General features: G+C 41.9%; 1 protein-coding gene across 3 annotated transcripts in view; it reads left to right on the top strand.

The window, feature by feature from the left end:
• llgl2 (LLGL scribble cell polarity complex component 2) overlaps positions 1-22,710 on the top strand; it is a 95,723-nt gene that overhangs the window by 42,048 nt on the left and 30,965 nt on the right. For 2 of the 3 annotated variants that reach the window (XM_072558397.1, XM_072558396.1), the window contains exons 4-10: positions 3,443-3,540; positions 7,223-7,304; positions 8,252-8,370; positions 10,929-11,087; positions 20,351-20,513; positions 20,616-20,748; positions 21,190-21,244. In XM_072558397.1, the coding sequence (XP_072414498.1) occupies positions 3,443-3,540; positions 7,223-7,304; positions 8,252-8,370; positions 10,929-11,087; positions 20,351-20,513; positions 20,616-20,748; positions 21,190-21,244 (809 nt within the window). The remainder of the gene's footprint in view (positions 1-3,442; positions 3,541-7,222; positions 7,305-8,251; positions 8,371-10,928; positions 11,088-20,350; positions 20,514-20,615; positions 20,749-21,189; positions 21,245-22,710) is intronic. The other variant, XM_072558398.1, reaches the window with a different exon arrangement.

Here is a 22,710-nt window from a genome sequence, read left to right as displayed (position 1 = left end):
GACCTTTTTCCAGAAAGTAGGTAATTTAGGAAAATGATTCATTCTCTATTTTTTGTTTTTTGCAGTTCTTTTTCAGAAATAGGATGCGACCATTGGGTTGAGGGGAATTATTAATGTTTTTTAATTTGAATTAAATTACCTAGAGCATTTTTAAATTAAAAATTATTATCTTTTCCATGATGATTTGATTTTGTATTACTTGGGAAACCTTATTAAAACCAATGCAGAGCCCAGATTGGAGGTCTGAAATTCCCTTTTTCCCTTTATTTGCATCCATTTTGATCTTTAAGGACACAGTGTTACTTTAGCTATTCTTAGTTTTCAGTGCTTCCTTGTAAAGGTTTTGTCATTTTGCTCGTCCCTCTTGATCTCAATTTCTTTTCATTTTTGTCATCCTCCTTTAGTTTTGGAAACTTACACTAACAGTAATAACAATGGAGAATTAGGGTAACTTTAAGGCCGTTAGCTTTGCCTGCCTTATGACCAATTATTAGATGTAAAATGGCTTGTTCCTGGAATGGTTCCAGAAAGGTGGCTCTTGGAATCTTGTCAAGAATGCAGAATGCATTCGGCTCCTGGGTTCCCTTTTTGTTATTGCCCCTCCACTTCCCCTAACAGACACAGACACACACTGACGTTGAATTGCCAACTTTATAGCAAGATTTATAATTCCCCATAATTATCTCAGCATTTTTTTCAAAATCCCATTATTTCTAAACTAGTTATAGCTGAGAGGCTGAGAAATGTCAAGGGTCATAAAAAACATCTCCCAGTGACATCTTCAAAGTTCTTGTTGCCTGTTCCATGAATTGGAAACATGGTTTTTTGGGGGGGATAGTGCCTTACCAACTTAGTAGAGTTCTTTGAGGAAGTGACCAAGTTGCTAGGTGAAGGAAGGGCTGTTGATGTTGTACACATGGACTTTCGTAAGGCCTTTGATAAGGTTCCCCATTGTAGACTAATGGAGAAAGTGAAGTCACATGGTGTGCAGGATGTTCCAGCTAGGTGGATAAAGAACTGGTTGAGCAACAGGAGACAGGAGCAGCTGAAGGGAGTTTCTCAAAATGGAGAAAGGTGACCAGTGGTGTTCCACAGGGATCTTTGCGGGGGCCACTTGTTTGAAATATACATAAATGATCTGGAATAGATAGACTGGAGAATTGGGTGGAGAAGTGGCAGATGGAGTTCAATCTAGGCAAAAGTGAGGTGATGCATTTTGGGGAAGTCTAATTCTAGAGTGCATTATACAGTAAATGGAAGAGCCTTGGGGAAAAGTTAATGAGCAGAGAGATCTGGGAGTGCAGGTCCATTGTACCCTGAAGGCTGCTGCACAGGTGGATAGAGTGGTCAAAAAAGCATATGGTATGGTCGCCTTCATCTGACGGGGTGTTGAGTATAAGAGCTGGCTGGTCATGTTAAAATTGTACGAGACATTGGTTTGGCCGCATTTGGAATATGGTGTACAGTTCTGGTCGCCACAGATGTGGCCAAAAGGATGTGGACGCTTTGGAGAGGGTGCAGAGAAGATTTACGAGGATGTTGCCTGGTATGGAAGGTGCTAGCTATGAAGAGAGGTTGAGTAGGTTAGGATTGTTGTAGAAAAAGGAGATTTTGGGGCGGGGGGGGGGGGGTGTGGGGAAACCTGATGGAGGCCTACAAAATCATGAACGGTATAGACACTGCAGATAAGCTTTTCCCCAGGGTGAAGGATTCTATAACGAGAGGTCACACTTTCAAGAAAAGTTTAAGGTGGGGATACACACTGCTAGTACTTTATGCAGAGGGTGGTAGGTGCCTGGAATGGGTTGCCAGCAGAGGTGGTACAGGAAGGCATGGTAGATTCATTTAAGATGCATCTGGACAGATGAATGAGTAGGTGGGGAGGAGAGGGATACAGATGCTCAGGAATTGAGCGACAGGTTTAGACAGTGGATTTGGATTGGCTCAGGTTTGGAGGGCCGCAGGCCCTTTTCCTGAACTGTAAGTATTCTTTGTTCTCTAATTGAGTTGATGCTGCATTTTGATTCTCAAACAAAGACTCCACTGATCTCTAAAAATTTCCCTCATTTCACACCCCTATCTTTGGCCTTCAGAACACCCTTTTTTTTTCCCCCCCAACTCCTTACCCTTCTGGCAAGTTTCCCTACTCTGACCTTTTTTATTTGCCTTTGACTCATGTCTGCATGCTGTATATCTTCCCATCCTGCTCTGATTCTCATGAGCTGCTTTGATACTCTCCATTATTTCCTGCATCTCTCCTTGTGATGGTACACCATGATGTATTTCAAAAGCTTGTTTTTAGATCAGTTATCTGACTCACCAGTATACTTCAAGTGGTTCAGCTGGAGGCTGACCCAATGATGCAGTTCTGTGCAGTGCCCATATCCCATGAATCTGAACACCTTTCTTCCAAACTAATCTTTTAAGCCATATATTCAACTGTGATTTTATTTCACCAGAAGCCCATTTATTCACAGCTTGATAGCAAGCTAGTGATTTTTGTCTTGCAGAGTTCTGTTTTGTTTAATGCCCTTGACAGTCAATGACATTGCCATTGCTGAATCCCCTGTCTGACTGTCAATATCTTTTTGGGGAGAAGAGTTGTTTAAATGTTGATCAGAAACTGAACTAGACTAGCCATATCAATACTTGGTATCTAACCAAAGTGTGACTGCCTCCTGGAACAGTGTCCACCTGACATCCCCTCCCCCTTCCTGATGCTGTGTGTCACCAATATTCAGCCCAGTTCTTTGCAAACCAAGCTGGTTAAAAACTAAAATTACTGTTAATTTCATATGTTCTATTTAATGTTTATCTGTTGAAGTCATGAGTAATGGTTATTTCCACATTTTGATGGGATAAAAGCAGTAGCTTAATGGTAATTTCATCAATTTGCTCAGTCAGTCGTGTGTTTGCTAGTGTGTAGTGAAATGCAATTTGGCAAAGGACACAACTGTGTGTCATTGCAAAAATGATATTCGATCAATGAAATAGAAGAATGTATTTGTTGAATGCAACTTTTGGGGCTACATCTACTAGCATTAGAATACTTGGAGTGGGATATTGTACACAGTGCCACCACCCAGTACTGCATTAAATAATATCTATTTGAGAGATGGAAGATTTTCTGGTTTTCAATTCCAGACACTGAAGAAGTAGTTATTTTTTAAACCAGTTAGTCAAGTTGGTTAGTTGGTCGTTTCAGACTTCCAGCATCTGCAGTTCTTTTGTTTTATTTCAGCTATTTCTGAAGTTGGATAATCTTATTACAAGGCAATGTAATGGTTGTCAGAGGTGTGACTTCAAGTTGTACATCTAACACTCTGTTCTTAGTGTGTGGTCGGGTTGACTAACATCTGCTCAGAATGTTAACACTGTGTGAAATTTTCTTGAATGTTTAACCCGGTTGTGTACCAATTCTCCATTCTTATTTTTCCTCCAGACTGTGGAGCATGGATTTCCACATCAGCCCAGTGCTCTTGCTTACTGTTCAAGTCTCCAGCTCATGGCCATTGGAAGCCGATCGGGTGCCTTCAAGATGTATCTTTTTCACATGCAATTTAAAACTGTGTGCTTGATTGGTTTGCCTCTATTTACAATAGAGTTGAATTTTATTTATCGTCATGTGTATGAGGCACAATGAAAAGCTTTGTCCTCAAGTAAAGGTCCTTTGGTGAACATAGTTGGAGGTTCTTTCTTCACAGCAATCTGGGAAGTTGTTGAGATTTCGACTTTGATTTATTTCAACTAAATTCACCAGTGATCCTGGCCAGTGCTAGATGAAGTGTTCCATTTGATTATGATGCGACATATGTAAGGGAAGTGAGTCTTATTACTCCAGGTCATAGATTCCGAAAGAGCTTTTGACTATTTATGATAAATATAACTGGAGAAATGGGGCTCAGGAGCTCCAGATTCATGTTTTTTTTTTCCCTTTGGTCACTTTCGATCCGCATGCTCCTGACAAACCTGAATTATATACAGTGAATAACAAAAACAATTTTGTTTTGTAGAAACTTGAGAAAGTTACCTAAAAGTTCTCACTGATTTTGGTTGAATTGCAGAGTACTGGACCATCCGTTTATCTCTTGACTGAAAGCATAAAAAAAACTTGCATTGTTTCCAGTGTATGGTGTTCAGAACAGCACTGAAGTTGAGCTTTACCATCTACATAAACAACACATTTGCCTCCTATTTGACCTGTTAGAGTTTAACTATCTGTTGGCCCTGACTACTCATGCTTAGGAGGAATCAGATCTTGGACAAATATTGGAAGGAGGTATTGAAATGCAAAGATCTGCTTGCATATGAAATTCAGTGTCTGGACAGTGGAGGCTAACATTGGTCCACAGCTTTTAAAAGAGAATGGGTTTCCTACTGGGTGTCCATGATTGACGAATATCCAACTTATGAACGCTGGTTCTTATGGAGGGGCAGCACATTTAAACATAAGATGTGCATTCCCTGCACTTGGGAATGGCTCCTTTTTATGTTGTCCTGCATTTTGTGAAACTAAACTTGCACATGGATTCCAGGATGAAACCAATTTGTGACACAGGGACTGCCTATGGGGGGAAAAGAAGCAACTTTCGGGTGACTGAATTGAGTTAGGTTAATGGCTTTGTTTCAGAGAGTAAAAGCAGTGATATGTTGAATGGTTGCCTGTGCAGTAACATTTGAGTCTGTGTGCCAACAGCATGCATTTTATGCACCAGGTGCCAGTTTTATTTTCTTTTGTTTAACTGCCTGAAACTTGATTTTCTTCCCCACCAGTTGCTATTTAACCCCAGAAATTGCTGTAATGTAAACAAAAGACTTCTCTAATATCATGATGCCTTTAAAATTCTTTATTGCTCTGCTAAAAAATGATTGATGACATGATGATTATGCGCAACTTCACAGTGGTCAAGCCCAATGTGCTAGTTGCTTTTTTCTCACAGCATTTCCAGGTTTGCATTTAATTCCCATTTGTTTTAGCTCTGTCACAAAGCCCACTGACCCTCGAGCTTTCCAGTGAAGTTTACTCCTGTGAATCCAGGAACTGAGCCATATATTGGTAGTCTGCAGCTCGAAACTGACTGGTACCACACTGTCATACTATGTGAGCTGAGGAGTGCTGTTCCCTTTGAATTTTTCAACAATCTCTAAGATAGGTGTACCTATGGATTGGAGAATAGAGAGATTGTCTGGAGGACTGACCCCATGCTTGAAATGCTATGTCAGTAACAATGTGAATGCAACTCATCTGTTGCACTGAACAGGCGATACATTCCTAATTGATTTGTAAAAGCCTTTTATTGCAGTTTTATCCGAGATCACTTTATAGTTGGTACACTGAGCAAAAGCAAAATGCTGGAAATATTCCGCCTGTATGGCATCTGGGGAGAGGAACTGCCACTTGCAGATAAGTTACCTTTTTGTTAGAATGATAAGGAGAAGTTTTAAGTAAGTGCAGAAGAAAAATGCAAGGTTGTGAGGGAAGAACAAAAGGGGGAAGTGCAGCTTGCAGTTTTCTGATCTTTGGTCCATTCCCAATGTTGTCCATGAGACTGCTGTTAACAGCAATTTAAAAAAAAAAGTTTTTAAGAGTCAACCATACAGCATGGAAACAGACCTTTCTACTCATTTATGCCAATCATGTTTCCAAACTAAACTAGTCCAACCTGCCTGCATTTGGACCATATCCCTCACCCTTCCTATTCATGTACCTATCCAAATGTCTCTTTAAATCTTGTAATTGTACCTGCATCTTTCACTTCCCCTTGCAGTTTATGCCATATACGAACCACTCTGTGTATTTTTAAATATAGTTGCTGCTTGGATCCCTTTTTTAAAATTTTTGCCCACTCCTCTTAAAAATATGCTCCCTAGTTTTGAACTCTCCTTTCCTTTAGAATTCACTTTAAGAATGCCCCTCATGATTTCATTAACCTGTAGAAGGTCACCCCTCCACCTCCTAAACACCAGTGAATGAAGTTCTAGCCTTTCCTTGTCACTCCAACCCTCTAGTCCTGGCAACATCCTGGTAAATCTTTTCTGAACCTTCTCCAATTTATTAATATAGCAGGGCAACCAGAACTGCGCACAGTACTTGAAAGCAGGCTCACCAAATTCCAGTACAAATTCGAAATTCTGTCCCAAATCATATCCTCAACAAAGGGAAGCATGCTTCATCTGCCACCTTTTAATCACTGTTGTACAATTTTCAAAGAACTATGTAGCTGAACTTCTAGGTGTCTGTTTTGACAACAGTATGCAGGGCTTTACCATAAGATTATAAAGAGATTTAAAAATACACAGGATGGCGTGCTGGAGACTTGAGGCCAACTCACTATTTAGAGTCATACAGAAGTACAGCACAGAAACAGATCCTTTGGTCCAACTCGTCCATGCCAGATTTCACATTGGACCTTTTTTTTTAATTGTATCTTCAAACCTCCCATTTAATGTTTCCTGAATATTAGTGATTCCTCTCTTCTGAGGATTCTATCCATGATTTTCGATTTCAGGATCCTATCTGTTCCTCCCTACTCCCAGTGTTTCTTCACATCCTGCACCCCTCCACCTGCTGCGCGCGCGCACACACTGCTCCAGCCTTGATAATTTTCAGGAGAAGAGGTGGATAACTGGCAGAGAACATTTTTGCTTTGCGAACATTTGTTAGATTTGGGAATAGTCCTTGAAACTTCCTGATGTAAAGATGAGCCAAGCAACTACAGAAAGTCAATTTAACTCCACGGATGGGGAAGATTTCTCAAAACAAGAATTTTGAGCAAAACTGATGCTAAGGAAAGTTAGTACGAATTTTTTTCAGGGATAATAGTGTTTTGTTTTTGGGTAATGCTGTTTGTATGATCTATACAGATTTCCAAAAAGCATTTGCTCAAATCTGTAGCTTTATTCAAGTTTAGAGCTCAAATTCAAAAGGACAGTAACCACATGGATACAGAATGGGCCAAGTGACTGGAAACAAAAAACAGTAGCTAATGGCTGTTTTTGCTAACTGGAGGAAAATTTATGCTGACATTCTCCCTAATGTGTGTAATGACCTAATATGTTTGTGGGCACAATTTCAAAACTTGTATAATATACATAAAACATTGTGAACTGAGGAGGATCATGACACTGCACATTGTTTAGGGCTTAAAGTACTTCAGATATTGGAGTTAAATGTCACGAAGGGCTTGTGCTGAAATTTGTTGTCCTTAATTTGTGGCTGTAGCTACGGTGCACCTGAGGTGGAGATCATGGGCTTGCATGAGGAGAATGCAGCTGTTACCCAGATTCATTTTCTACCAGAACCGGTAATGTTTCATCTGTCTTCCTCATTCTATTTTCACCTTCAGGTCCACACTTATTTTTTTTCCTCTCTATCCTCTGTACTTTCTCTTCCGCTTGTACTGGTCCAAAGGCTACATTGATTTGAGATGTTCATTTCCGTGCAAGTCCAACATTACTAACTATATAGAACATTGCTTCTAGCAAGTGTAAACTGGCATTCTGCTCAACTCAATAAATTTGTTTAACACAGTGTTTGACTAAGTCACAAAATGTTTTCAGCAAAATAAGTTTGCCCATTTCCCTCTTCAATGACAGTTTTATTACCCCAGAGACCAGTATTTAGAACATTTTTTAGTGTTTTTAATATATTAGAAGCCCTGACTTTAGTATTATATAGGAGGAAGTGAGGACTAGAGATGAGTCAAGAGTGGGGTGCTGGGAAAGCACAGCAGGTCAGGCAGCATCCGAGGAGTAGGAGAATCTGTATTTTGGGCATAAGCCTTTCCTGATGAAGGGTTTTTGCCCGAAACGCCAATTCTCCTGCTCCTTGGATGACGCCTGACCTGCTGTGCTTTTCTAGCACCCCACTAATCAGTTTGCAAAGGTCACTCAATTCAGAGTTTAAACTCAACACCCAGGTTATAGTCCAAAAGTTCATTTGGAAGTTCTAGCTTTTGGCGCACTGCTGCTTTGTCAGGTGCTGTAAAAGCAGGATTACTACTATTGCTAATTTCCAGGCCAAAAATGGGATTACAGGTATAATCTGAAATTGCAGAACTCTGTTGTGAAATGTCTTAACTGAAAGATAGGGTGATGTCCACCATACCTAAAATTGAGTTTCAGTGGCTCAGGGGGAGGTGAACGAAAAGTATCTTTCACCATATGCCCTGCTTGACTTCATATCTGAGCTGGTGGAGTTTGTATGACGTGATCTGCAGCATTGGTATGTGGCTATCTTTTTTTATTGCAGGGTCAGCTGGTGACACTCTTGGATGACAACAGTCTGCATTTATGGAAAGTGAGGAAAAGCCCAGATGGACTGAGTGTACTAAAGGAAGAATCTCATTTTGATCTAAGAGGACAACCTGGGTAAGAGTTCAAACTGGATCAGTTCAAATCAAGGTGTGCATCAGTGGTCTTTAGGTATTTTAAATAGCGATTTGATTTGAATGTTTGCTCTGCCGGAAGGTTTCTTAAATTTGTCACTGAATGTGAAGAAAAATAAAATTAGTGGTCATAGTTTGCAGCTTGTCATGTGCTCAGTTTTTATTCTGACTGACAAGGATGAGTTTATATGATACAAGTAAATGTTGGGCCCTGATATTCACTGGCTATGGTGGCATAATTATAGTCTTACTGGACTAGTAATCCAGAGGCCCAGACTAAAAGTCTAGAAACATGGATTCAAATTCTACTAAGTTTGATGGTAACGTTTTAAAATTCTGTTAACAAGTCAGAAATACAAAACTCAAGTCTGAGTTTTCATGGTTACCATATTTTAGATTAGATTACTTACAGTGTGGAAACAGGCCCTTCGGCCCAACAAGTCCACACCGCCCCGCCGAAGCGTAACCCACCCATACCCCTACATCTACATACCCCTTACCTAACACTACGGGCAATTTAGCATGGCCAATTCACCTGACCTGCACATCTTTGGACTGTGGGAGGAAACCGGAGCACCCGGAGGAAACCCACGCAGACACTGGGAGAACGTGCAAACTCCACACTCCTGAGGCGGGAATTGAACCCGGGTCTCTGGCGCTGTGAGGCAGCAGTGCTAACCACTGTGCCACCGTGCCGCCCATTTTAATGTTGTCAACTGTTTTAAAACAAAAGCACCATCTGGTTCATTCATGGAAGGAAACTTGTCTCTTTGCTTGGTTGGTCATTGTGATTCTGGAACATTAATATCAGAGCACAAACAAGCTGGAGTAGGCCATTCAGCCCCTCGGCTTCTAGCCATTCAACAAGATATGGCTGATCTGCCCTAGGTCTCAACTCTTTCATATTTCAAAAACTCTTCCTTTTATGTTCTAAATACTTTTTTTTTTCAGAAGCCCAGCAACCATACCATCTGGGGTGCTACACTCTAGGGGTAGGAATTGTATTCAAGCTCCATTTTTAATGTTAGTATCTCTTAATTCTAACTATATCACCTGAGTTTGCACCAGTTGATCTCTCTCTATTCCCCCCGCCACCCCCAAATGAAAGCATCTCAACAACTACCCTGTTGTAGTCTCTTGAGAATCTTATGTTTAATTTGGATCACCCCTCACTATACTAAATTCTAAAGGCCTAACCTGTTTCACTTTTTTTCTAGGTAAGTCCAATCCTTTTATGTCAGGAATCAACGTAGTGAATCTGTTTTGAACTGCCTTCGATCCCAGCCTTTCCTTTTAAGATGGGGATGAAAAGTGTATACAATAATTGACGTGGCCTAATGAGTATCCTGTACAGTTGTAAGAAGACTCTCCTATTTTTAAACTCTAGCCCCTTGAAGGCCAATTACCTGCTGCATCTATATGCCAACTTTGTGTCTAATGCGCAAGTACATTCAAATTCCCCACCACTTTGCTTTTCTTTTTGAAAAGCAATTTTCTCAATTTAATTGCTGGTCTGGCTTTTGATTCTTCCAAGCAAAGTGAATGATTTCACCTTTTTTCTACATTTTCAACTCTATCTACCAAACACTCTTTATTGCTTGTCCTCCACATGAGATACCTTCCTACTTAATTTTGAATTATCAATTTGAACACAGTACTTCTCCTAAGTCATCAGTAGAAATTGTAAATAAAAGACTTAGCCTTGTGGCAAGCTATTAATTATCTTTCCAACTTGGAAAATTACCCAGTAATTTCTACTGTTTTGTGTTTAACCAATTCTTGATCCATACTACACATTACACTCAATACCATAAACTCCTATCTTAAGCATTAACCTTTTTTTAATGTGGCATCTTATCATGTGTTTTCTGGAAATTCAAAAATGCTACACCTACCTATTTTCAACCCAACCCAGCCCAATGCTGTTTGTATAACCTCCACAGCTTCGATAACCGTGATTTTCCTTTCACAAAACCATGTTGACTCCTTTTTGATAACACTAAGGCCCCATAATTGTCCTGCTATTTATTCCTTAAGAATGAAGTCTAGACTTTTCCCAGCAACCAATGTTGGGCTAACTTGTCTAGTTTTTTGCTTTCTATCTTGCTTTCTTGAAGAGGGAGGTCAAAATAATTATTTTTCAATCAGCTGGAACTGTTCTGGAATCCATGAAGTTCTGGAATATTTTTATCAAAGCTTCTGCTTTCACTGCAGCCATTTCCATTGAAAGCACTGAAAGAGGGCCACTGTGTCCTGTATTTTTTTTCTTGTCTGCATAGTTCCGTAGATTTCTCAAATACTGTCTCACCTGGACTGTTAGATCTTTCTTCCCATGACAACCTTACTTAATATTTTTGGCAAGTTTCTAGTGTCCTCAACTGTGGACGCAACAGATTTGGTTTAAATTGTCTGCCATTTCTCTGGGTTTAATGCCCCAATTACATCCTCCATTCTGTGCCTTTCAGCAGTGAAATAATTAAGTTAATGTTTCTTGATTTTTGCCTGTAACTTTTGTCTGTGACTTTTGTTTCCTGTTTACAGTGCTCCACCAAGTGTCACTACAATAACTGTAGTCCTCCCTCATTCATCTGGTGATGTGCTATTTCTGGGGACAGAAGGTGGCTGTGTGTTTGTAGTAGAACATCCATCTTTGAGAGAGCAGGAAGAGAGAACCATCACCCAGGAGGCTGTTCTACAGAAGTAAGGCCTCTGCTTATGTTTCCACCAAATTCTGCCACTCTGCCTGCTTTACCATCCATTGCTATAGGTTATGATCTGATGGCGTTTTGAACAGATGGTATGGTACAAGAGATGCTGTCACTCATCACTCCACTTATTTTCTTAAAATAATAGGTTGATTCACTGTCTGATATTTGCCAAGATAGATATAAATTTTCCTACCTTTTTTTGTTTTCTTTCCCAGTCCTTTGTGCCTACGTTCCTTTTTCTCCTTCATGTATTTATGAACTGTTGCGCATAAATTGGTAAGAGACTTTCTCAGGGAAATGCATGACAGCAATGTGGCAATTGTTTATGGAACCCTTTCTGAGAGTGCTGGACAGGTTTGTCCCACTGAGGCAAGGAAGGGATGGTAGGGTGAAGGAACCTTTGATGAAGAGAGATGTGGGGCATCTAGTCAAGAGGGAGAATAAAGCTTAAGGTTGAGGAAGCAAGAATCGGTCAGGGCTCTAGAGGGTTACAAGGTTGCCTGGAAGGAACTGAAGAATGGACTTTGGAGAGCGAGAACGGGACATGCAAAAGCTTTTGTGGGTAAGGTTAAGGAAAACCTGAAGATATTCTACACTTGTGTGAGGAACACGAATGTGGCCAGAGTGAGGATAGGACCGATCAGGAATAGTGGAGGAAACTTGCGCCTAGAGTCAGAGGATGTAGGGGAGGTCCTTACTGAATACTTTGCTTCAGGATTCACTACTGAGAAGGACCTTGTCATTTGTGGGGGCAGTGTGAAAGACTGATATGGTCAAACAGGTTGATAAGGAGGATATGCTGGAAATGTTGAAAAACCTGAGAATAGATAAGTCCCCTAGACCAGATGGGATATACCCAAGGTTACTATGGGAAGTGAGGTAAGAAATTGCTCTGCCTTTGGCAATGATCTTTTGTGTCCTGCCTGTTCATTGGAGGGTGGTAAATGTTGTTCCCTTGTTCAAGAAAGGAATAGGGATAATCCTGGGAAATACAATCTTGTGTCAGTGGTGGGCAAATTATTGGTGAGGATTTTTGAGATTGGATTCATGATTATTTGGGAAAACAGTTTGATTAGAGATAGTCAGCTGACTTTTGAGAGTCGGGATATTGACAGGGCTAAAAAGGGATGGATGGAGTTCAACCTGGAAGAGTGTGAAGAATTCACTTTTTGGAAGGTTGAATTTGAATGAAGATAACAAGGTTAGGGGCTCGATTCTTAGCAGTGTGGAGGAACAGGGGGATCTTAGGGTCCATGTCCATAGATCACTCAAAGTTGCCACCTAAGCAGTCAGGGTTGTTAAGAAGGCAAATGGTGTGTTGGCTTTTATTAACAGGGGGAATTAAGTTTAAGAGCTAGGAGTTTATGCTGCAGCTTTATAAAGACCACACTTGGAGTACAGAAGAACCTCGATCTGAAAGAGATGGGCGGGCACTATTTCAATCAGACAATTAATTATTCAGTTAATTGGTTCAATGCCTGTCCTCTGGGGCTTGGAGTTTTCTATTTTAAGTTCGCTCCCCATTCAGGAGATGACACAGTATCATACCTATGTGTGAGCCCTACACCCCATGCCGCCCACACCACCCCTTCCCCCTGCCTGCCCCCCAGTCTTGTCCAACAGTGCTACTTCCCTCCACCCATGCCCCCAACCCCATCAAACACTGCCCCCCTCTCCAGGGCAGCTGGACTAGACACCAACAACAAGGCGGCCTCGGCTGTTGCCTTTTAGGGGTGAGCACGCACATGGTACGTGCACAACTTCTTACTGCAATGTTTTGACAGGTTCCATCTTTGCCCTGTACAGGAGAGATTATCTGGGGAAGGGGGGTTTAGGGTACACCCCTGTGTAGAACTCTAGGGAAAGTGAGATCAATCATTTGGAGACGGTGCCTGGGCTCCCATCAGTCCAGGACTGTTCTTGGCAACATTTCAGGAAGCAGATGTGTGTTGGAAACACATGTTTGATGCAATGTTTCTATCAGGACCTCGAGATCTCCTTCAGGTAATGCAATATTCAGATAATCGAGGTTCGGTTCTGGTCGCCTCATAGGAAAGATGTGGAAGCTTTAGGGAGGGTACAGAGAAGACTTTGAAGGATGTTGCCTGGACTGGAGGGCCTGCCTTCTGAAGTAAGGTTGAGGGAGCTAGGACTTTGCTCATTGGAACGAAGAAGGATGAGAGGTGACTTGATAGAGGTGTACAAGATGATGAAGTGGATAGCCAGAGACGTTTTCCCATGGTGGAAATGTCTATCATGAGAGCGTATAATTTTAAAGTCTTTGGAAAATGGTTTGGGGAGATGTCGAAAACTTAGCTCTGACACAGATGGGTGGATGGAATACACTGCCAGCAGTGGTGGTAGGGTCCAATTACATTAGGGACATTTTAAGCAAATAGTGTCATCGTGATGTACAGCATGGAAACAGACCCTTCGATCCAACTCGTCCATGCTGACCAGATATCCCAACTCCATCTAGTCCCACCTACCCGTACCTGGCCCATATCCCTCCAAACCCTCCCTATTCATTTACCCATCCAGATGCCTTATTAAATGTTGCATTGCACCAGCCTCCACCACTTTCTCTGGCATCTCATTCCATACACGTACCACCCTCTGCGTTTTTAAAAAAAAAAGTTTCCCCTTGGGTCTCTTGTATCTTTCCCCTCTCTCACCCTAAACCTCTGCCCTCTAATTCTGGACTTTCCCACCTCAGGGAAGAGACTTGGTCTATTAACCTATCGATGCCCCTCATGATTTGAAAAACCTCTATAAGGTCACCCCTCAGCCTCTGACACTGCAGGGGGATAGGTATATAGGTTACAGTAAAATGAAGAGTATGTATGTTAGTTTCATCAGAGTAGGATGAAAGTTGGCACAAAGAGGGCTGAAGGGCCTGTACTATGCTATAGTGTTCGATGTTCTAATAACTAATTCCCATCTGAATCTCTGTCCCACTCCTGTCAAGCATTTCAAATCCAATCACTTCATTCTCTATTTAATCCCTCGTTCCTTTGTCATCTTTAAATCTATGCCTCTTGCTTGTTCCTTCACTCACCCAGAAGTAGTTTTTAAATTTATTCTCCCTTAACAGTTTGTTTTTTTTTTAAAATACGCTTCCTTTTGAATCATCACATGGTTATCTCCAGAGTCTCAACATTTCCTAGTCTATCTCAACTTGTTCTTTCTTTTTTTAACTCTGATCTCCCCATTAGTCACATTGCTCCCTTGACCTATTCCCAATCCTGCCTCAAATCTACCGTCAACCATTCCTCATAAACAAAAACTTCACCCTCAAGCTGAGAATAGTTCACAGGTTGGCACAACATTGAGGGGCGAAGGGCCTGTTCCACGCTGTATTGTTGTATGTTCTAACTCCTCTCTCCTTATAAACTGCATCCCCTTTAGCTTAATTTTTCCTCTCCAAGCATTGATTACATGGCCTCCTTTTCAAACATGTGTTGCTCCTTCCCCTTACTTGTGCTTGAATGCCTCAAATCATTTTTTTTATCTCTGGCATTGTTTTTAAGTGGCTCCTATCAACATAAGTTCAACCAGTCAGTCACATGGCATTTATTTTAAATAAGCTCACTTGTAACCGGTTGAGAAATAGTGCTGATTACATTGATCAATAATCTTGATATGGAAGATTGCTGGGGCTTCCAAATACTTACCTGAACCAATCCTCCATGGCTAAGCATCAAAGTAAGAAAATGATTTCCTAGAATCTAGCGAATCAAATGGGTCGGAGAACCAAAATTGCTCAAATCTCAACAGGTCTGGCAGCATCCGTGAAGAGAAATCCGTTAACATTTCTAGTCCGGTGACCCTTCTTCAGAACTGATGGTAGCTGGGAAAATGTTGGATTTTATACAGAAGGTGGGGTGAGGGAGGGGCAAAGCAGTTAATTATCTCTTTGGATGGAGCCCAAAGTGTGAGAAGAACAGTTGGACACACAAAGAAGTAGATAATGATCTGGCAAGGAGTGTGAATAGCTGTTAATGGAGACTGTTGGTGGCTAACAATAGGTAATGTGTAGTGGTAGATTGTGAGATAACAAGGCCTTGTGTGTGGGGATGGTGGTGTGAAGTGTCAGGAATTGCAGGTGTAAGTGGGTGGGAACTAGATTAGGGCTGAAAAGACTACATCAATGTAGGAACAGATGAGTTCTGTGGGGCAGGAGCAGGTAGGAATAATGGATCTGTCCAGACAATCCTGTTAGTAGATTTTTGGAAGCAGGAAAAAGTGAGCGGTGTGCTGTTGGTATACTATCAATTTGGAAGCAGTGCAGGGGAGACCACGCGATGAAATGAGGTCTATGTTCATTGTTAACACAATGGTTTGATGTTCCATGGTGAGGTCATGGTCCGGGGGAGATGGGAGGAGATACCTGCAAGCTGGCCTTCAGCCCCTGCAATGTAGAGGTCAGTCAGCCAGTTTACAACAAAACCACCTTTTTTTTGGTAGGCTTAATCACCAAGTTAAGGTTAGATCGGAGTGCAGTCAGTTCAGGAGGAGATAGGTTGGAATAGGGGAGGGGGGTAGAGAAAATGAGGTGACCAATGTCATGTTGACCATGTTCAATGAACAGGTCGAATGCAGCAAAAAGGCCAGAGAGGAGAGTAAAAGTGGGTGAAGGAGTCTGTGGGATGGGGAGAGAATTCTTGCCCAAAGAAGTGGGTATGGAAGAGTTCGATGTCATGCCTGAAATTCATGATGGGGGATGCAGAACGATAGATACAAGACCTTTTACTAAGTATAGAATGCTCAGTATCTGAGTCAAAGTTTAGGAGGAATGGTGATTGTGACTGGAGGTCCTTGGCTTTGCAAGAGTTGGCAGTTACAACCTCCAGAGTCTTATTGTAACAGTGAGTAATGTTCCTGTCCAAAATCCTTTTTTTTTTTTGAGGTGTTTAGATGTTGAATTCTTCCCATCGTTCTATTGAAGAACAGCAGTTGGGTATTCGGAGTCCGAGAGATGTACAGCATGGAAACAGACCCTTCAGTCCAACCCGTCCATACTGACCAGATTTTCCCAACCCAACCTAGTCCCACCTGCCAGCACCCAGCCCACATCCCTCCAAACCCTTCCTATTCATATACCCATCCAAATGCCTCTTAAATGTTGCAACTGTACCAGCCTCCACCACATCCTCTGGCAGCTCATTCCATTCACGCACCACACATGAAAACGTTGCCCCTTAGGTCTCTTTTATATCTTTCCCCTCTCACCCTAAACCTATGCCCTCTAGTTCTGGACTCCCCAACCCCAGGGAAAAGACTGTGTATTTATTCTATCCATGCCCCTCATAATTTTGTAAACCTCTATAATGTCACCCCTCTGCCTCCGCGCTCCAGGGAAAACAGCCCCAGCCTGTTCAGCCTCTCCCTGTAGCTCAGATCCTCCAACCCTGGCAACCTCCTTGTAAATCTTTTTCTGAGCCCTTTCAAGTTTCACAATATTTTTCTGATAGGAAGGAGACCACAATTGCATGCAATATTCCAACAGTGGCCTAACCAATGTCCTGTACAGCCGCAACATGGCCTCCCAACTCCTGTACTCAATACTCTGACCAATAAAGGAAAGCATACCAAATACCTACCAAATCCTATCTACCTGCGACTCCACTTTCAAGGAGTTATGAGCCTGCAGTCCAAGGTCTCTTTGTTCAGCAACACTCCCTAGGACCTTACCGTTAAGTGTATAAGTCCTGTTAAGATTTGCTTTCCCAAAATGCAGCACCTCACATTTATCTGAATTAAAATCCATCTGCCATTTCTCAGCCCTTTGGCCCATCTGGTCCAGATCCTGTCGTAATTTGAGGTAACTCTTTTTGCTGTCCACTACACCACCAATTTTGGTGTCATCTGCAAACTTAATAACTGTACCTCTTATGCTCGCATCCAAATCATTTATGTAAATAACAAAAAGTAGAGGGCCCAGCACCGATCCTTGTGGCACTCCACTGGTCACAGGCCTCCAGTCTGAAAAACAACCCTCCACCACCACCCTCTGTCTTCTACCTTTGAACCAGTTCTGTCCCCATATGGCTAGTTCTCCCTGTATTCCACGAGATTCTTGCTAATCAGTCTCCCATGGGGAACCTTGTCAAACGCCTTACTGAAGTTCCTATAGATCACATCTACTGCTCTGTCCTCATCAATCTTCTTTGTTATTTCTTCAAAAAACTCAATCAAGTTTGTGAGACATGATTTCCCAAGCACAAAGCCATGTTGACTATCCTGAATCAGTCCTTGCCTTTCCAAATACATGTACATCCTGTCCCTCAAGATTCCCTCCAACAACTTGCCTGCCATTGAGGTCAGGCTCACGGGTCTATAGTTCCCTGGCTTGTCTTTACCGCCCTTCTTAAACAGTGGCACCACATTTGCCAACCTCCAGTCTTCTGGCACCTCACCTGTGACTATCAATGATACAAATATCTCAGCAAGAGGCCCAGCAATCACTTCTCTAGCTTCCCACAGAGTTCTGGGGTACACCTGATCAGGTCCTGGGGATTTATCCACCTTTACCCGTTTCAAGACATCCAGCACTTCCTCCTCTGTAATCTGGGCATTTTTGCAAGTTTTCACCATCTCTTTCCCTACAGTCTATATCTTCCATATCCTTTTCCACAGTAAATACTGATGCAAAATATTCATTTTGTATCTCCCCCATTTTCTGTGGCTCCACACAAAGGCTGCCTTGCTGATATTTGAGGGGCCCTATTCTCTCCCTAGTTACCCTTTTTTGTCCTTAATATATTTATAAAAACCCTTTGGGTTCTCCATAATTCTCTTTGCCAAAGCTAGCTCATGTCCCCGTTTTCCCTTCCTGATTTCCCTCTTAAGTATACTCCTACTTTCTTTATACTCTTCTAAGGATTCACCTGATATATACTGGTCTATATCTGACATATGCTTCCTCCTTTTTCTTAACCAAACCCTTAATTTCTTTAGTCATCCAGCATTCCCTATACCTACCAGGCTTCCCTTTTCACCCTGACAGGAATATACTTTCTCTGGATTCTTGCTATCTGAAGGCTTCCCATTTTCTAACCGTCCCTTTACCTGTGAACATCTGCCTCCAAAGCTTTCCAAAGTTCTTGCCTAATATGTTCAAAATTGCCCTTTTTCCAATTTAGAACTTCAACTTTTAGATCTGGTCTATCCTTTTCCATCACTAGTTTAAATCTAATAGAATTATGGTCGCTGTCCCCAAAGTGCTCCCCCACTGACACCTCGGTCACCTGCCCTGCCTTATTTCCCAAGAGTAGGTCAAGTTTTGCACCTTCTCTAGTAGGTACATCCACATACTGAATCAGAAAATTGTCTTGTACACACTTAACAAATTCCTCTCCATCTAAACCTTTAACACTATGGCAGTCCCAGTCGATGTTTGGAAAGTTAAAATCCCCTACCCTATTATTCTTACTTATAGCTGAGATCTCCTTACAAGTTTGTTTCTCAATTTCCCTCTGACTATTAGGGGGACTATAATATAATCCCAGTAAGGTGATCATCCTTTATTTCTCAATTCCACCCAAATAACTTCCCTGGATGTGTTTCTGGGAATATTTTCCCTCAGCACAGCTGTAATGCTATCCCTTATCAAAAACACCACTCCCCCCTCCTCTTACCTCCCTTTCTACCCTTCCTGTAGCATTTGTATCCTGGAACGTGAAGCTGCCAGTCCTGCCCATCCCTGAGCCATGTTTCTGTAATTGCTATGATATCCCAGTCCCATGCTCTTAACAATGCCCTGAGTTCATCTGCCTTCCCTGTTAGGCCCCTTGCATTGAAATAAATGCAATTTAATGTATGAGTCCTACATTGTCTGTGCCTGCCCTGTTCGTTCGACTCATGTCTGTTCTCAGCTGTACCCATCATAGGTCGATCTCTTTTCTCACTATCCCCCTGGGACGCACGCACACACAGACGGACACACACGCACACTGCCCTGCCACTATATTAGTCCCCTTCCAATGTAGGTGCAATCTGTCCATCGTGTACAGGTCACTTCTACCCCAAAACAGCTTCCAATGATCCAAAAATGTGACTGCTTCTCCCATACACCAGCTCCTCAGCCATTAATCTGCTCTATCCTCCTATTCCTGCCCTCACTAGTTCATAGCACTGGGAGTAATCCAGATATTACTACCCTTGAGGACCTCCTTTGTAAATTTCTGCCTAACTCTCTAATCCCCCTTCAGAATCTCAACCTTTTCCCTTCCTATGTCATTGGTTCTAATATGGACAATGACCTCTTGCTGGCCCCGCTCCCTCGTGAGAAAATTCTGCACCCTCTATGAGACATCCTTGATCCTGGCACCAAGGAAACAACACACCATTCTGCTTTTTCTCTGCTGGGCACAGAAACATCTGTCTGTTCTTCTGACTAGAGAATCCCCTAACACAATTGATCTCTTGGAAGCCGACGTACCCCTCGTTGCATTAGGGCCAGTCTCAACACCAGAAACTTGGCTGTTCGTGCTACGTTCCCCTTGGAATCCATCACCCCCCTACATACAGCATACCTGTTTGAAATGGGTATATCCACAAAAGACTCCTGCCCTAGGTGCTGACCTCTCTCACCCTTCCTGGAGTTAACCCATCTATGTGAATGTATCTGAGACTTGCCCCCCCCGCCCCTTCCTATAATGGCCATCCATCACATACTGTTACTGTTGCAATTTCCTAATCGCTTCTATCTGTCTCTCCAACTGATCCACTCGATCTGATAAGATTCACATCCAACAGCACTTATGGCAGATATAATCCACAGTAACCCTTAAACTCTTTTTAAAAACTCCCACATCTGACAAGAAGTACATATTACTGCCAAGGCCGTTTTTGCTCTTTCACAATCTACAGACTCAGAAAATAACAGTCTTATTCCTCTACAAACACTGCCCTAGGTTAAATTAATAGCTATGGCTTTATAAGTTTAATCAAGAGACTCGTCCCCAAAAACACAAAAGAAAGAATCCACTACTCACTACCGCAGATTCTCTATAGGCCACACTTAAAACAACGATTAACTTATCTGATTCTGTGCTGTGAACTTTGCCCAACAGTTCCTCCAAGATTAGTTGTGAATTTCACTGTTTGTTAATTTTCCCAGATCCCTCTGGTTCATTTTTTTTTTTTGCCCCAACCACCCAGTTGGAGTGAGGGGTGAACTTGAGTGAGGGTTGGTGGGAAAAGAGTTAACAAATTTTGAGTAGTAATAACCTATTTCTATTCTTCCTTCAGAGTGCCTGATGATTATCAAAGTAAACGTTCATTGGGATCTGTGGAGGCCCTGGAGGAGAACCCAAGAAACCCCCATCAAATATTGATTGGATATAGCAGAGGCCTTATCATATTGTGGGATTTGCAGATTAGTGAAGCAACACATCAGTTTTTGGGAGATCTGGTATGGTTTTCTTTGTATAATCTGTTCTGAGAATATGGATGGACTGGGAGCTGTGAACTACCCTTTGAGCACTTGGTGATCTTATCTGTTTGCCATCCACAGCAGCTGGAGAGTGTGACCTGGCAGAGGGATGGACGGCAGATCATCAGCTCCCACAGTGATGGTAGCTACTGTCAATGGCCAGTATCAAACAATGATCGATCACCACAGCCTTTAGAAAACAAAGTGCCTTATGGTCAGTATGATCCTGTGGAATAATGTCATTTATGCCGAAAGCCAACAAGGAGACTTCCTAAAAATATGAACTGGAAAGCTTAGTGGACAGGAAAACCTGAAGTTGGCCAGATTACTGCATGCCCTGTGCAATGTGTCCTGCCTTTCCTTAAAGGAAGTACTTGTCCAGTTCATTGATATTTGTCTGCAGTCTACTAACTCAGGACAGACCAGGGCAGAGGCTAGTGGAAGACAGGCTGAGGAAATGCAGATGAGTAAAAGAATTGCTTGTTACTGTTGGAGCTAAACATGAATTAAGACATTATAAACAATTTCACCAAACTGTATTTGACCTGGCTTTTGGTAAATATCGCCGTGGGATGTGCAGAAACCAAGATATTCAGCTCCGTGATCTCTGGACTCAGATCTGTTACTAAGCTTCTTTCTACTTCCTTGTCCACAGGTCCTTTCCCTTGCAAAGCAATTCCAAAGATTCTTTGGCTTACAACCAAGCAAAGGTAGGTTGCTGCTGTTTATCAAGCTTTGTGCAGTGTATGACATGAGTACAGAGGACTGGTAAAGGCCAATAGCCTGGAATAAGAAAGATGTGGGGGTCGAAGTAAGAAAGCAGGAATGAAGCAGTCTGTTCAAGTTTAGAATGCTTTTACATCAAGGCACATTGTGGTAAATAAATGAGCTGCAGACTTGGGTTCTGCATTGTGGCAGTAGAAACCTGGATTAAAGAAATTGCAAACTTGCTGTCTTGCAGCCAGGAATTTTGGGAAGGGAAAATAACAGTTGGCAATATTTAATCAAGCTGTTATACCGTTGGACAGGATGGTTTGAGGGATAAATAACAGTTTCTTTGACTAAGGAAGATCAAGGGAGATACTACTGGATGACTGGATGCATGCTACTGCCCACAAAAGAAAGGTGAAGGGGCAAAACAGTTGAAAGAATGAAAAAAATTTCAACTTTTCTTGTCCAAAGAGAATGGGATAGTAATGGTAAAGGGAAAAGGAGCAATGTTCCTGAAGGTATGCAAGATAACTTTTCTTGGTGCTTAAGTGGAAGATATGGCCTTAGATCTCATTCTAGGGAATGAAGTTGGACGAATGATTGTTTCAGTTGGGGGACAATTATCTTAGTGTTCATAATACTTATGCGCAAAGAATGAGCTAGTTTAAAAGCTCTTAACTGGGAATGGAAGCTTCAGTGAACTGAGGGCATCTGATCGAATGCATTGCAAGCAAAATTTGATCAGTAAACAATTGAATAATGGGAGGCCTTGAAAAGAGCTCTTGGACAGCGTATACATGTTGCTGTGGTTGGGATGTGGGGAAAATAATCAAACGTGGTTGAAATGAGGTTAAAATAAGATGGGAGCTTTTGATGATTAATTCCAAAATCCATTAGTGAACCAAGATGAATAAGAAAGGATTTTTCCAAATGAAATAGGAAAACAATGACAATAAGTTAGTGTCTCGTGTAAAAAGGAACAGTTTTTTAAAATGTAAATGCTAGAAAAGCAATTGGGGATGATTTTAACGGTCATTAAAGCTGAACAGGTTGGTTTTGGAGATGCTCGACTCGGCTAAAATACCAAGTGAAGACTTTGGATCTGCTGTGACTGAAGAGGATGCTGGTAATGTAACAGTAAAAGGAATGGTTGCAAGGTTGTAAATAGAATAAAAATAGATAGAAAATCAAACTGTCAGTCTTCAGCTGGTATGACCCTGTATGTGGAAGCGAAACCTCCTAGTCTTCTCGGTATGGAAATTGTGCAAGTTATGCTTGCAGGGTTCCGATCCTCCAAGCAGGGGATTGTGCCGTAAGACTGGAAGATTGCAAATGTTCTACTGTGGTTTTTTTTTTAAGTATGGTGAGAAGGACAAACCTGGCAATTAAATGACCAGCCAGGCAACTACAGAGAGCAGAGGAGACAGTTGGGACAAATTTTAATTGATGTTTTGGTAAGGTATGG

The sequence above is a fragment of the Chiloscyllium punctatum genome, chromosome 39 (assembly GCF_047496795.1).
Source record: "Chiloscyllium punctatum isolate Juve2018m chromosome 39, sChiPun1.3, whole genome shotgun sequence".
NCBI lineage: Eukaryota > Metazoa > Chordata > Chondrichthyes > Orectolobiformes > Hemiscylliidae > Chiloscyllium > Chiloscyllium punctatum.
This window is presented reverse-complemented; position numbering and strand designations above follow the sequence as displayed.